The sequence below is a fragment of the Pogona vitticeps genome, chromosome 2 (genome assembly GCF_051106095.1).
Source record: "Pogona vitticeps strain Pit_001003342236 chromosome 2, PviZW2.1, whole genome shotgun sequence".
Lineage (NCBI taxonomy): Eukaryota > Metazoa > Chordata > Lepidosauria > Squamata > Agamidae > Pogona > Pogona vitticeps.
This window is the reverse complement of record NC_135784.1, coordinates 54,735,361-54,752,192: the sequence shown is the minus strand read 5'-3', so window position 1 is coordinate 54,752,192 and position 16,832 is coordinate 54,735,361. Positions and strand designations below refer to the sequence as shown.

The 16,832-nt window shown below is 37.5% G+C and overlaps 1 protein-coding gene across 3 annotated transcripts in view; it reads right to left on the bottom strand.

The window, feature by feature from the left end:
* The window catches only part of GRM7 (glutamate metabotropic receptor 7), a 568,639-nt gene that overhangs the window by 110,906 nt on the left and 440,901 nt on the right, over nt 1-16,832 (bottom strand). For 2 of the 3 annotated variants that reach the window (XM_020791423.3, XM_020791424.3), the window contains exon 8: nt 4,899-5,834. The exons of the other annotated variant lie outside the window; for it this stretch is intronic. In XM_020791423.3, coding sequence (XP_020647082.3) covers nt 4,899-5,834 — 936 coding nt within the window. The remainder of the gene's footprint in view (nt 1-4,898; nt 5,835-16,832) is intronic. 3 annotated transcript variants of the gene reach the window in all.

The following is a 16,832-nucleotide window of genomic DNA, read 5'->3' as shown; positions in this document are numbered from 1 at the left end:
TAAGGAGTCGGTGGCACAGTGCTTGATACCTACTCCCAATGGATTAATCTTTCTTCAGATCAGGCAATGTGCATATCATTAGTTGGACAGTACCAACTAATAACCTGTTGAAACCAGGTTATAGGAGCACTATAATCTGCTTTCAACACCTTCAAAACACTGAGTACAGTAGGGGAGGGGAACCAGTTAGCTGCAATCTCTAACCATTAGCCATAGTGTCTAGAGATCATGGAGGTGGAGTCCTGGAACATAGTCTTGACTGAATGACAGAAATAAGGGGGGAGGTGTCTATTTTTGCAACACATGTCATCCTATGTTTGAAACATAGGAAATCACCAAGAAAATTGCACACCACCATATTTTCATTTTACACTTGGTATCCCTTCAGCCCAAAATTCACTTCATGTACAGTAAATGTATAGTTTCATTAGTAATTGCAATCTATGGCAAATGGCTGTCACTTAAAAAACCCACAATAATTAGATATAATCACATGAAAACATGAATTGAATGGATATTGGCCATCTTCAAGGGCATCCCAGCACATGAATGAACAAATGAATAAAAATGATCAGAGAAGGTGCATGAGAAATCTGAAGTAACTTTGTCTTTCATCCACAATCAGATATCACCTCAAATCCAAAAATGTTCAGTTCACAGACAGCTAGAGATTTATGTATTATATCCATCTCTGCTCCCAGTGCAAGCTGAAGCAAGGTTAGCTGGGACCTGTGGAGGGGTCTTTCATGCCTGCTCCCTAGCTGTGGAATTCTATTCCTTTGGCGTTTTCCTGTAGCCAAACTTTGGAAAGTTAATTTTAAAACAACTACAGATATATTCAAAGTCTCCCAAGGGGCTAGGTACAATTTGTTTTAGAAAAGTATCTATTTCCTGTTTTTGACAATAAATAAAAGAGTTTAGGAATCCATTACATTTACTTTTTTTAACTCAATACTACCCACTGATGACCTATGTTACAAAACATGCCCTTTTCTCATTTACCTCCACAAGACAGCACATGGCACAGGCATGAGGTATGGCATGATTATATCCCTGCTCTTTGATTGGTGAGACTATGCCACTATAAATATAAAATTAATATAAGGGTTATTGTTACACCATAAGAAGAGTAAGATTATAATCTCATTGTGTTACAGTTGAAAAATAACTTAGCTATGCCTTCATTGCTGGAAAAGGAATCACATGCAAATTACTCTTTTGTGACAACTGTTTAGATATTAGTATGGATGTATGGTACTTTCTTGCAAAAACAACATTTTCTTCTTTGGTCAAATGACAATATTTTGTTTTTGAGTGTGTGTCTCTCTCTGTGTGTGTTGGCAGCCTTACACAGAATTCGGAGATTTGCAAGATGAATTGTGTGTGCAATATTAAAAAAAACTCTATTGTAACTGCTTCCATGAAGCTGCAATAGAGCCTCTGCACTTCTAGCAGTATACAATATTTCAGCTTTTTACAAAAAATATTATATTCCAAGGGTGTATCTTGTGCAAAAACCTCAGCTCAACTTCTGTATGGTGTAGCCATTTGGGTAAAGTGTGCCAGATCTGAGATTAAGATGATCTAGTTACATTTTTTAGGGTACCTCAGTGAATGGCAACGTTTTGTCTGGAAATTGGTCAAGGATCTATATTTTTTGTGGCATGAACTTTCTCCTTTTCCAGGTGGATTTAATTTTGCCAATGAAATGGCATGCCCAGTTACTGCACTTTGATCTGGTATGATTCATAGAAACACCAGGTTAAGATTACCTACTGCAAACAAACCCCAGTGGAATTTTTATGCTTCTCCAAAGACTATCAGGATCTAGTTTTGGTAGCACCAAAATATTATTTGGCTGTTTGGATAGCTCAGTGAATGGGGTACAGGTTAGGAGTCCCCACTGCCTGTCCTGGGAGGATAGCCAGTCTGTGTACTCTTGATCAGTTTATATGGCCCCAGGGTGCCCCAGAAGTAGGCAGTGGTAAATCACATCTTACTATGCTATAGCTAGAAAACCTTGGAAAGGATTGCCGTAAGTCAGAATTAACCGGACACCACATTAATATCATTCAATACTGTTCTACTGTTTACTTTGGAATTCTTTTTCACCTTTAAATAAGGCGAATGATTCCGATTTCCCAACCATGGATGCTACTTACGCAAGAAATCTCAGCTTTTATAAGTACATAACTTCATTTTTGTTGGCTCACATGGATATGATGCTTCTTGTTTGGCTTGTGATATGGCCTTCCAATTAATAAGCATGTTTGGGCCAATTCCTAAACTCCATACACAAAGCGAGACGAAATTACAAAAACAGCCAATCCATTTTCATTTGAGAAATGGCTATACTATAAGTATAGATGTACTGAACAAAATCCATACATATAATGACAAGCCTATAATATGTGTGGATATATTCTTATCCATCAAAATGCATTTGTTAACAACAAATCGTATCAACTGAAGAAATCCTACTTTGATATGGAAACAGATATTGTGAGCCAAGGGGACTACTATGGATATAAGGCACCTAGACACAAGGAAGACATTTGACACAGATCCTTAAGAACCTATGCATGAATTGGACAAATGCAGATGATGAAGTAGACATGTTATCTGGAGGCAAAACCCAAAGAAGCAATGATGTTTGAATGTGTGGACTAGAAGTAGAGGTGGAGCTGTGCTTTAGAAAAACAACTGCGCTGCTACTATTACTCTTTCTCTGCTGTTGTTTAGATTTTAAGCTCATCCTCAGTACACAAATTATAAAACTAGAGCAAACTGAAGGAGAAAATGAAATGCAATTTGGTCATGTTCTAGCAAAATGTTTTTAACTTTGTGAGTAAAATAAGTAATGTGAAATATGTTGGAAACTTGTTGAAACCATTCACAGAGGTTTAATAAACACAATTTATCATCACGTATACACTGCCTTCGATCCCAGCTAGGGGAGAAAGGAGGGGTAAAAATCAAATAAATAAATAAATTACATATATTTATTTATGTAATTTATTCATTTATATTGTTCTAGAGACCAGAGTAGATTACTATGATGTTCTCATATTTCTAGCTAGTTCCTATAATGTTACAATGTGTTGGCTCTTGGGACAGTCAAAGACAAATACTAAGAAAATGACATTCTGTAAAAGAGAGGCTGCTTTAGTTGCATGTGCAGAATAGAAAGCAAGCCCTTAATTATCTAAACACACTTGCAGCATACCGATATATGTACCTATGAACAGCACCAAATCTTTTTTTCCCTATCTTAATTGAGAATGGCTGGTCTAAAGATCCACACTCAAATTATTTAAACTAGAGATGGGATATTCGTATTTATTTCCCAGGCAGGAAAGAGAAATATGAATATTGTCACCATAGGTGGCTGAGCCAATTGGACCCTGCCCCCAGAACTGGGCCATCCACTTACTGCTTGTGGTGTGACGCACACAGTCATCCTTCACTCCATACCTATCATGGAAGTAGCCGGTCTGGGGCTTCCCATCTCTCTGTGCTGCTGACCACTCAGTGGGGAAACTCACCATCCCGCCATCTTGCCAGACTGGTCAGCAGCGCAGGGAGACAAGGAAGCCCTGGTTGGGCTATTTCCGCAATTGGCATGGCATGAATGATGATGGCTGTGTGTGCCATGCCATAAGTGGTAAGCAGACAGCCCTGATCAGGGGGGAAGGCCCAATCAGCTCGGTCACCTGCAGTGGCAATATTCTTATTCATCTCCCCCAGGAAATAAATACCAATACCTCATCTCTAATTTCAATATTATGCTTTCATTTTCAATAATGGGAGTGTGAGTTGAATCTTTTTTTGCAGCCTGAGGCAAATGACAAGACTGTACTCCCCATCATTTTGTATACAAACTGGTCTGTACAAAATGGTAATTGGATCTTACATCAACACTGGCAGAAATAAAGAATCCTCTTCTAAACTTAAATGCAGCAGATCTGTCAAGGTTTTCCAGGACAAAAGGGCATCGAAGTGGAGGGTATTGAATACAGTTGCCAGTGTCTGACTCTTCGAGGCTGACCTGAGTTGAGCAGCAGTAAACATATTTTTCATTCTCTTGATTCTCTTGTTGTACTGGATGTAAATAGTCAGAAACAGTCCACACTGGTTCTCCCTTTCCATTAATTACTTGAACATTCAGCAACAATCATCATATTACACATCTTCAAAAAAGTACATTAAACTTCAGTAGAAAATAATATGGTTGATAGTTTTAAATGATTATTTTTGACATGGGTCATTCTTGACTTCTATTTTCATGTGGCTCTAAACAAACTGGCTGAAATCCTTCTGCTTACTATAGGAAGTTGCAATTGAAAAGGCCCACTGAATCTATGGAACTTATGGAGAAGTTGATTCACCAAATCCCCACTGATTCAATGGGTGTACTAAACTAGTTATGGCTTACTCTATTAAGCAACAAAAGATCAAAAAGCAAAGAGTTCAACCCACTAATATCAGCTTAGTATTTTCCACCACAACAAAAGCTGCAATCATCTAAGTACTTACTGTTATGTTCTGCCTAAGCAAGTCAGGTTGAACTAACACATAAATTTTGAAAAAAAAGAGTCATTTGTACAATAGAGAGCCCGTCTATCATCAATCATCTTTTGCTCTCAGCTGATATGAATCATGAATAACCTGGGGTTTCTACAAAGCTGGCCTTGACAAACATTCAGTTTTAAGTTTAATTTTAAAAAACTTAGAAACTGACTTCACAGGAGTAACAGAAACAATATGTACAGTTGAAAGTGCAATAAACATTTTTTAGCTAGCTGTTGGTCAATGTTTTAGAAAGCTGTTTCAAGAAAAATTTCCATGTGTTCTTTCTTAGTCATAGCGGTTTCGTAAGTTACTTAATTTTCACCTACCTTTTCAGCTGCTTGCGAAGTGCAAAAAAATATTGGAATGAAGGCAAGCCATACTATACAGGTAGTGTACATAGTAAATCCAATGGGTTTGGCTTCATTAAAATTCTCTGGGACACCCCGAGTCTTGATGGCGTACACAGTACATGTAACCATTAGGAAAATGCTATACCCCAGAGAGCATATTATTTGTAGATCCGTAATGTCACATTTGAGAACTCCTCTGGCTTGCTCTGGTTCCATTGGCTTATGTTCATCATAATCTATGAAACTGTTGGGTGGGTCAACTGCAAACCAAATGAAAACCCCAAGAAGCTGTACTGATATCAAACTTGACGTAATGGCTAGTTGTGACGTTGGGCTAATAAGCCTGGGTGCTGTCACAGATTTTTTGCCCTGTTCAAATATGCGGTAGATACGGTTTGTTTTAGTTAACAGAGCTGCATAACTTATGCACATTCCCAATCCTAGGAAGATCCGCCGGAAAGAACACACCGCCACATCGGGCTTGGCGATCATTAAGAAAGTGATGATATAACACAGAAATATTCCTGTCAACAAAACATAGCTGAGTTCCCTTCCAGAAGCCCGCACAATGGGGGTGTCATTGTATCGAATGAAGGTTGCCATGACAAAAATGGTGGCGATAATTCCAAGCATGGCTAAAAAGACTGGGATGACAGCCCAAGGGGAATGCCACTCCAGCTTCACGATAGGGATGGGACTGCATCCTGTCCGATTCTCGTTGGGCCGTTGATCATAGGAGCAGAGTTTACAGCTCACTTCGTCAGACTGGTATTGGTATCCATCACACAATTCACACTGCCAACAGCAACTCATCCCTTTAATAATCCTCTTTCGTTCTCCTGGTTTACAGGGAAGGCTGCAGACAGAAGTAGGGATTTTCTTCACTCCTTTGCCCCACTGCATTTCATCTATCTATGGGTAAAAGAATGTAAAGTAAATAGGATTGGTTAGCCAGATGTCATTGTGAAGCAGGCCTACAAGGGTTGGCAGGATTATTAAGAATGAATGAAAAAAAATATATAAATATATTTGGAGAAAAACCAATGATACTGATGTTACTCAGCTGAGAAACACATAAGTTACAATGATGAGCCAAGAAGAAAAAATAGGTCAAATTTTCAGAAGCAGGTAAGGAATAAACAAAGTTTATTACAGTAGGGAAATAGCATGAAAATAATTTTACACCTAATTATAATCTAAACACCACATTCTTTTTGATCAGCACAGTTATCATCTGAGTTTTTTTATTTTTTGTTTTTGGTATTCCCACATGAATGCATTTTGGTATTTTCTTTGCAGCACAGCAGATGTTCATATAGGCATGCATAATTTCTCGTAACCTAGAAAGCCAATGCCACTTTGATCACTTATAGGAATAATTTAATGAACGCTGATGTCGGAATCTGATTAAGGTACCTAGCCAATCTTCAGAAGTGGTATCCAAAGAAGCCTTACTTTACTCCCTCTACAGCCAATAATTGTGAAGAGGGGCAAAGATTATGCTTACTGGCCATACTTCTCAGTGCTCATGTGCCTGAACATAACAATGGCAGCTTATTCGACATTACTTAGTAAAGACCCTATGAATTTACACTTGTTTACACATGAAACGTTTCGATAATCTTGCTCAGAATTCCTGATTGTAAAGAGTTTAAAGTCTCATTCTTCTCTCCCATGTCTTTACTAAACACATTATTTTAATATGCTTAGTATGAAGAAGTTTCATTACTAATGCCCTAATCATTCAGCGTTCAACTTCTCTTTCTACAGAAACTTCAACAGTTAGTTTAGATTAGGGGTGGGCGAGGTGTCAGGACTTGGGGACCACTATGTCTGGAATTACCATTTGGAAAAATGAATCAGAAAGTACATCAACAGGGACTTCTGGTTTCTTTTCAGGAGATTGGGATGGGGCAGTCTTCTTTAGAATGGGAAACATGGCATTTAAATTGATACCCTTTCCTTTCATTAAGCTATTGCGTTTTGCCTAGTTTTCCATATCTAATAAGGACCAAAGCCATACACTCTTCCAAACGTTACATTTTCTCATTTTGATAGCAGAGAAAATCCTTGGGGAAGTTCCAAAAACCCTGTTCAGAAAGAGGGAAATAATCACAGTATCCTGTTTAAATCTTCAAAAATGACATTCTCTGCAGTGGAAAATATGCATTATCAAATCCATCTAAAGTGAAAGGCATTATGGATGTATGCGCTTGTTGAGTGATTGCAGGCTGTATTTAAAAATTAAAAACACTTAGATGAAAGCATTAAAAAGGACAGGAAACAATTTAATTCTGGTGAACAACTGGTGCACAGGAGTAATTTGGTATTCTCTGGCCATTATTGCACTACAGTGCCCATGACTAACAACGAGGAGCAGTGGGGATTAGAGTCCAAAATGTCAGGCTTTTTCAGTGTACAAGCAACTGGATTCATGCATCCTAAGTAACCTAAAACAAATATAGAAGAAAAACTGAGCTGAAAATTTGACTTCTGCAAAGGGAACAAGGCTATCCAGTTTTTGGCGTTTATACACTGTAGACTTGTAGCATGGCATACAGATCCTCTTCATTTGGATATCTCTCTCTCTCTCTCTCTCTCTCTCTCTCTCTGTGTGTGCTTATATTGAACTTCAATGGAACACGGCTTGCTAATAGTTCTTAATATCTGAAACTGCTGGAGATTTGCCGAACACTGATAATCAAATAGAGGTTTGGGGCAAATTATGAGTCCCTTTTCTTTTCTTTTCTTTTTTGTCTAGAAAGAATGCACATCATTATAACCAGTAGCCTCTTAAAGATAAATTACTCTGCTGTTGCTCCAGGCACAAAAATTAATTAACAAAATCTACCTGTTCAAGAAGCCTTTGAAGAAGCTTGGCAAAGGGAGATTGCAAAATCAGATAGAAGATACAGACTTGAACAAAAGAAAACAAGAAATAAATGGAAGCCTTATAACAAGTGCATTTGGTAGGACCTGTTAAAACTTTTAAAAGAGGCCTCACGTCAGCAGTAAGTACTAAGCATACGGTTTGCATTTTTTAGATCCCGTGTTCAGTCTCTAGTATCACCATAGAAAAACTGGCCACAAACTCAGAGAGTTTAACAAACCTATGAAAGAATCAACTATCTCTCACTCTTCCCATCATCCTTCACCACTGGCCTACTGGGGATGATGGGAAGTAGAATCCTATCTGGTGGGCTGCAGACCATCCAGCCCTATATTAAAAGACAAAATTAGCATGGAAAGATCTCTCAATCTTAACTTTTACATGTTTCTTCAAAACTCACCTTTGTATCCTAGATTCATACAGGATTCAGAGACTTTGTCCAAGTTTCAGTTTGTGCATGGAAATGTGTGTATACATTTATGCATTGTTTCTAATTTATAAAACTCCCCCCCCTCCAGTTCTGTGCATTTGTTTCTTCAGCAGTAAGCACTGCAGCCCTTCACATCCTTAAACATGCTTTATGGACAATATTTCTCTAAAGTACTATGTAAGCCTTGTGGGAATTCTCATGACAAGGCCCATTTCCTCTTGAGAGATGAAGGCTACATTTGTACAGACAGTTGGACTCAACAAAATTCTTCTCCATCCTTAGCCAAAAGACACTTTGTTCTTCTTAAACTGTGCATCATTTGTACATAATGATCCAAATTCTGTTGTTTAGCATAGCAAATCACACTAGAGTAGGCACATTGAATCAATGAAGATTTAATGAGTCAACCCTTCCACAAGTTTCATAGATATTTATTATTGATTTAAAATATATTTTCATAAGTTTCCCTAAGTTTCATAAGTAAACATTCCTTAGGTTTCATCGATATTTATTGTTTATAAGTTGCTTGCAAAAGCGTCCAAGGTAACTTACAATACTAAAAGAAAAAAACGTTAAAAGCCAAATGATACAATATTATAATTATAAGAAAGCATTAAGCATATGTCATATTAAAACCAATAAAAAGAACAATATTAAAAACACAAGTATAACACTGAATAAAATGTTCCCTTTTTAAAAATGCTCTTGGTTAAACCAGTCATTTAAAGGAAATTACTCAAATGGGCCTGCTCTACTTGCGAGTTACTTTAGCACAGTAAATTGCAGTTAGAATCAATGGAATTCATGGAGGAGTTGACTCACTAAATCCCCACTGATTCAGTGAGCCTATTCTAGGGCAATTTACTATGCTATGCAACAGGATTTTAGCCACAGAGGCATAGAAGTACACAAATTCCCTCAGAAGTAGGTTGGTTTGAAATACCAACTGAGACAGAAAGTATTTGTTACTAAAGACACTTTCAATTTGTCATTTTATACTATAATATTTCCTGGGCAACAGGAAAATGAAAACTGCTTGCATTTTTTGATTCAGATCTCATATCTGTTTATTTCATATAAGACTTTTTGTCAACAAAATCCATTGAGATCCAGGTGATGTAGCTTACACAGTATTATTTTGCTGTGCATCAGTGTCAAAGCAGTCAAATGCATGAAGGATGTAAAGTAAATGAGTCAGTAGTTCTTGCCATTGTTGCTTGCCATTGTTAACACTGTTCTAAGTATTTTTACCGACTTAAAGTTAATTCAGCCTGCTGAAACTCAGCAACCAACGGTTACAGTTATTGACTAAAAGAAAAGAGGTGGTAGCAGCTGTACTCAGGTCAGCTCTGAGGGCAAGAAGTGGGGTGAACTTGAAATGAAAGCATGAATACACCAAGATAATCCAAAAGGTTACATTTTTAGTGCAAGCACCCATTTCAATTACTCACCCTCTCCTGAAGAAAGGCTTTCTACAGACACAGCACACATTTTATAATCTGAGCAAGGTGGTGTTCAACACTACATAATAGATTGTTTCTCCATTGTTCTATTCTGGATACAATCCCAAACCACCTGGTGGGTGGATCCAAGTTGAAAGAAAACTGATTTGGGTCTTTCAGACCCTTGCACACTTCATTTGCATCATCCATCAGAGGAGCCTGGAGATACCACTACCTGGACTGGTGGAGCCTGACCCACCTCTATGAATTTGCATTTCTTTGAAGTCTGTATATGCGTCCTACTTTGTTCCTTGCATTGTCTCACTGGACAGACTTTCCTTCCTTCCTTCCTTCCTTCCTTCCTTCCTTCCTTCCTTCCTTCCTCTTTTTTTAATACAGCATGATCCTATCTTCTCTACTTCCTTTGTTTTTTTGTCTCTTATTTGTTTTTAAATATATGCATGTATTCCAGCATGTTTTAACTTACACTAATTGTACATATCTCCTCCATGGATTAAATCATGCACAGGTATTGTTTTGAATGTATCTGATGGATGCATATGTACCTTGTAAAAACAGGGTCTTTTTTTTTAAAAAAATATGCATTTTGCAAAGATCTATTGATAACATTCTGGATTCCACGGACAGTTGAGGTGGAACAGATTAAGACCAACCTGTTGAACCTCAAACTGAATAAGGCCAGCCTGTTGAACCTCAAACCTCTACTGTCACCCAAGTTAAGTAAAGCAGAATAATGGAATAGCTCTTTTTACGGCATTATATGCTAAGGCTGAATCTAAATGTCAGAAGTTGAGGAAATGTTTTATAAGTCATATAAAAATGCACATTGAAATAGGTCTGCCAGTCTTAAAGGCGCTAACAGAAGTTGGTGTTTATTTATTTATTCTATTTATACCCTGCCTATCTGGTCATTTCGACCACAAATATAACAAAAATTATAACAATTAAATAATTATGCAAGATGGGAAAGATACAAAATCAAATAGAGAGAGAAGGGAAGAGCGTCAGGAATTAACTGGGGGGGAAGGCTTGCCTATACATCCATGTTTTTAATTGATTTTTAAAAGTACCCAGTGAGGGTGCAGCATGAATCTCTGGAGGCAGATTGTTCCAGAGGTGAGGAGCCACCGCCGAGAAGGCCCGGTTCCTTGTTTTTTCCTTCTGGGCCTCCCTCAGTGTCAGGCTCCTCAGCCTCACCTCCTAACTCGCATGAGTGACATGGGTAGAGCTAGGTGGGAGTAAGCGTTCCGCCAAGTTTCGAGGCCCTAAACCATTTAGGGCTTTATACGTAAACATCAGAACTTTAAAGTCGACACAGAACTGAATGGGCAGCCAATGCAGTGTGGTTTTTTGTTTGTTTGTTTGTTTTCATGGAGAATGCACTTGTTCCTTGGAGCTGAGACCAGATAGGGTTATGAGTCTGGATCAAAAATGATTTGGTGACTTCTTATTTATTCTTGACTGAATTTGGTTGAATCCATCCTTCACTGTAGTTACATTATTTGCAACAGTAGAGCATGTGAACCCAAAATGAGAAAGTATATGCAGAGTTATTTTTCTTTAGCAATTAATAACTATAGTTTTTGGATGGTAACTCAAGGCCTGCAGACCAGGACATGTAACCTTCAGATGGATTTGGGCTCGAAATGCCTTGTTGATGGTTCCCTGCAACACTGTTGACCTTTTTTGCTTCATTTGCTGAATTACCTCCAAAACGTGGCACAAATAGAGAAGAAGTGAGGCATCAGAATGGAACAATTATAGGGTGTCATGTCAGAGTATGTGTATGAGCTTCAAATGCTCAAAATAGCAACATCCCATCACTTGATGCCACCCTTTTTAATGTAAAGAGTAGAACTGCAAGGGGGGAAATAGAATAAATTAGCATATTACTTGATTACAAAGGCTGTGTGATAAACAAAACCATTAATGGTATTTTGCAAAACCATTTTCTAGTCTGCTTACCTGCATTCTCTTACATTCTTTTCGACATCTGCAAATTTGGTGTATATGTTCTAGTCACTTACAATGGTTGCAAAGAAAGGCAAAAGATGTGATGCCTATATTCTTTATAGATTAAATAAAACTGGTTGTTACACTCTTTCAAATAAACCATTGTCCATTCCTACTTGCAAGTCTCTATTGGCTCATGCCTAACTTTAAAGACTGCTTTGAAAGACCAAGATTCTCATGTGATATGGGAAGGCCTCCACTACCTTCAGAATGTTGAAACTTTGTTTGTGGAACTGAGTACCCAGCTTGCTGGGGGGGCAATGTGTAGCCTGTATAATTAAAAATTGTAAACCGCCCGGAGAGTGCTTGTAGCGCTATGGGGCGGTATATAAGTCCAATAAATAAATAAATAAATAAACTGATTTCAGGCATTGCTTCATTTTATTTTATTTTATTTTTATTTTCCAGTTGTTTGATGATTCAATGGAGGAAAGACCAGAGCCATTATATATTCAACATAATGTGGGAAGTTGAGGATTACACTATGGAATATTTATTGGAAGACAAATAGAGCTGAGATGGTCCTTCAGAGACACCAAGAAATACCATAGGCACAAAGACACATTTCCCACCAAAGGAAGCTGATGTTCTCCACTATGCAAACATAACATTCTGAGCATTCCATTGCCCACCCCTACCCTCAGCCAGTAGGCAAATACTATATAGCAGTGGTTAAACTGCTGTACTGCAGATAAAACTGTGCTCACGACCTGGGGTTCAAATCCCAGGTAGCCGGCCCAAGGTTGACTCAGCCTTCTATCCTTCCGAGGTCGGTAAAATGAGTACCCAGCTCGCTGGGGGGGGGGGAATGTGTAGCCTGCATAATTAAATTGTAAACCGCCGAGAGAGTGCTTGAAGCGATATGGGGCGGTATATAAGCAGCACACTTTTTTTGCTTTTAATGCTTCACCTACAATTTATGAATTTGCTAATATAATGCAAAGACTGTCATGTCCTGCTCTCTTTTCTTTTTTTTTTTGTAACTCACATTACAAGAACTTGTGCTTTGGCTAGGGCACGAGGTAGATTTGATCTGAGTATATATATATATATTCTTTGTCCCAGATGGCTGAGTGGAATCTGGCACACACCTACCAGTGACTCAGTCACTCCGTCTGCAATCTCTGTGTTAAGGCTGAACCGAAATGACTGACTATATATTTTTGACCGGGGGAGGGGGAGAATTATTTCATCATCCCGTGTTTTTTATTGCCTAACCTGATGGTGAGGTCTTGAGAACTTTAAAGGTTTCTCATACCTTCTGTGCCATAGTGCTTCATGCTAACGGATGTATTTGGATTTTGGAATGTTTTAAACTCACAGACCTACACAACTATCATTTAAAGTCAACCTAAATAAAATTATAAATCTAATACGAACAAAGAAAAATACTGCAAGTGCTTCTGAGGAAGAGTTTTAAATGGACTGTTCTGCTCTGTTAAAACTGTTTTAAATGTGTTTTATTATTGATTTTACCATCTGTTTTTAGTATAAAACTTGTTTAAGACTTCCTTAAACTTTTAAATATTTGTATACTTACTGTTTTAGCTCTTAAATATTGTCTTTTTAATTATGTAAGCTTCCTTGGGTCCTTTGTAAGGAGGAAAGTGGGATAGAAAAAATGTAAATAAATAAATAATAATAATAATAATAATAATGAAAGAATCCCTCAGTGGAAAAAAAAGACAGCAAAAAACCACCTTACCCAATATCTTACCTTTCACTGTAATAGCTTCTGATGTTTTTCTGAACATTTTATTTTAAATCCTTTCCTTGTCAAAAGGAACATTTTTGCAATCTCTCTCTTGTTTTCTACAGACAATATCATTCAATGTTTAATCAATTTTTTTAAAAAAATCAGTACAGAAAATAATTATGTGAATGTTAATTAATATGCCATGCTTGAAAAGAACCATTTTCCATTATGTAGCCACAGTTGTTGCCTGTAGCTGTATAGTAACAAGTACACTGTGATTTCTGTGGACATATTAGACACTAGACTGAAGAATTGTTCTAAGATTTATTGTTATCTTGCAGATTGCTTTCCAATTTCAGTTACTAAGTCAGCAGTTCAAAGAGTTGTAGTATATTTAGCCTCTTAAATAGCAATATTTGCAAGGCTTAGCTCTGTAAGCTTATCCATTTAAGTCTTATAATTAGTTTCTAAATCCTGGGATTCAAAATGATAATAATTTGAAGCTAAGAAAATATGTCAATAACCACCCAGTCAATACAAACCATGTGAATGTATAAAACCAGAAATTGCTGAAGTGTGCAAAAGGAAAAAGGAACCAGCCACCCAGTTTAAGATTAAGATTTGCATCCATACATTATTGGTCTGCAATCCATGAAAATTATGCTGCATCAGTTGATAAGGAGGGGAATGTGGTTCTGTTTACAGTGAAGGCCCATCTTTTTGCCTTGCAGTAGAGGTAGAAAGAATGCTTACTGTCTTTTTGGCTTCCCATCAATCTAGGCTGTCTTGATAAGAAACCAAAACAAGGAAGTTTCAGACCTGTGAACTCCTTTGCCTCCAGTTAATTACAGAACAAGGAGCACCATTGTTTCTTATAAAGCTCTCAGTATTCTGCACACACTGTACTCAAAACTATGTTCTTTCCCTTTGAGAAGTTCAGCACACACATAGCGAGCAGAGAACAACTGCCTGATAGTTTTTTTAAAAGATGCAAACACCCCATCTTATGCTTCTCATACTTAAAAGCCATATATATATTGGCATGGCTTTTAAGTATGAGAAGCATAAGATGTATGAGAATATATATATAGCAAAAGTTGTTATTTTTCACAATTTGCCTTATTTGTATTAAAACACTAGAATTAGTTGTAAAGGAGGGGGCTTTCTCCTTAGGCACAGCAGATCAAATCTTGCCATTCCACAGGGTGAGAAGATTTTTTTCTGTTCCTTATCTTCAGATAAGAGAATGAAGCAAGAAAGAAGAAACAAACAGTGTCACTCTGTAGAGCTGCCATATATTTTCTGGTGCCGTTTATTGTCAGCTCAAAACACAGCACAATCTTCTTCATTGGCAATCTAGAACATTCTCATTCTGGATAAATATGCCAAATACACTTACATTGCTAAGGTCTGCATGACTGAGAGAATACCCCAAACAAGTCTACCCTAAGATAGTTAAGTTGCCTGAAGTAGTGGAGCCAGTTTCGGACTTCTCTGAAATCTGAGAATCCTCCAGAATCCTTAGGTTGGAGAATCTTTTGGCTACTAGATATAGACTGTATCCAGCTCTGGTGTGGCAACGCAGAATTAGAAGATGACATGTTTAGACTCATGCGTTTTCTAAACATGTCACCACCAAATGCAAGTAGTGAGCTGCCCATTTTGCTTGGAAAGGCATGAAAACAGCACTTAATTGACTTCTGTATTGTTGATAGCCTTGTCCTGGCCTTGTTCAGACTCTGTAGTGTAGAAATGGTGATTCCATCTACACACAATAGCAGTGGTAAATAAATAAGACGGTTTTACTCTGAAGAGGCTGATGGGTGATTGCTTGCTTGCCCTCAAAGCAATGTGCAGTCAGATGTCAGATGGTGAAGTGTTAGGACATAACATGTCTATGTCACACTATGTTGCAAAAGATGACCAAGAAATTACATTTATTTTTCCCCCATCTCTTTTTCTCTCTGTATTTAAACAAACAAACAAACAAACAATGTGTGTGTGTTCAGTTCTTTTGTTTGGTTTCTTTTATTTTATATCAGAATTTTAAATATGATTGTCTTTAGAACTCTGGCACCAGAAAGGGGATTGCTTTAACCAAACGTTCCCCGAATCACCAGATCTGAACTGATAGCTGCTCACTCCTGTTTCAACATGTTTATGTGGAGACAAAATGGCATCCCAGAATTCCTGGGCACCAGAATAACCATTGATTATACCATTAAAAAACTAATCATGAATTCTGCAGCTGACTGCTGGATTTTCTGTCTCAGCAGTCTGTCTATTTTGAATAAGATTTCCAAAGGACTATCTTCTCTCACCTGAGTTTTTAAAATAACTTTTAAGCTCCTGTGAGTTTTTAAGCCTGTAAACCTGTCATGAAGAGAGGTAGCAATGCCATGCAGAGAGTTCTGCAAACTTCTCTTGCACTGCTGACCTTTTGAAATGGGGTTGGTGGGCTAAAAAAATAGGGCTGAAGGTTTTCATCTCTGTTCTGTGCTGATTATACTGACAGCTCTCCAGTATTTCATACTGTGTGTTTTCTTAAACTCTGCCGGGAGATGCCATGGGTTGTAACTTGAGACTTTCTCTATACTAAGCAAATCTAGACAAGTGCCAGGATCTCCATTTTCCAGAGAAAATGGTTCCCTAGCAGCTGGAAGAAGTGACAACATCAAAGAGCTCTGATCACTGCTACTTGGAATAATTTCCTGTCAGAAGTCAACTCTCTTTACTAAAGGATGCAATTAAACTTAATTGCACATAAACCTGTGATAGAATTTGAAAGGTACACTAGAATAAAAGTTTATGTCAGGACAGGATATGCTCTTAATGTTGGATTAAGACACCCTCTTCCTGGTTAGATCACAAGATGCCCTAAACATAGCATATATTTCCCTTCGTCACCTCTTGTTTTCTTAAGTATGCCAAGCACACATGCACACACAAAAATTATTTTAGTTCAGAAAGCTATTGAGAGAATCTATCTATCTATCTATCTATCTATCTATCTATCTATCTATCTATCTATCTATCTATCTATCTATCTATCTATCTATCTATCTATCTATCTATCTATCTATCCATCCATCCATCCATCCATCCATCCATCCATCCATCCATCCATCCATCCATCCATCCATCTATCTATCTATCTATCTATCTATCTATCTATCTATCTATCTATCTATCTATCTATCTATCTATCTATCTATCTATCTATCTATCTATCTATCTATCTATCTATGAAAAAATATTTTGCTCAGAAAGTCATTATGAGATTTATTGTAACTGTTTGTTAAATGTGCATCTTCCAAATGACTATCAGAGAGACAAATTAAAAACACAGTTTTACTGGTGTATTTTGAGAAACAAAAGCACCAAACCAGTCAGCCAGAGCCTCTTTCAACCATTTCCC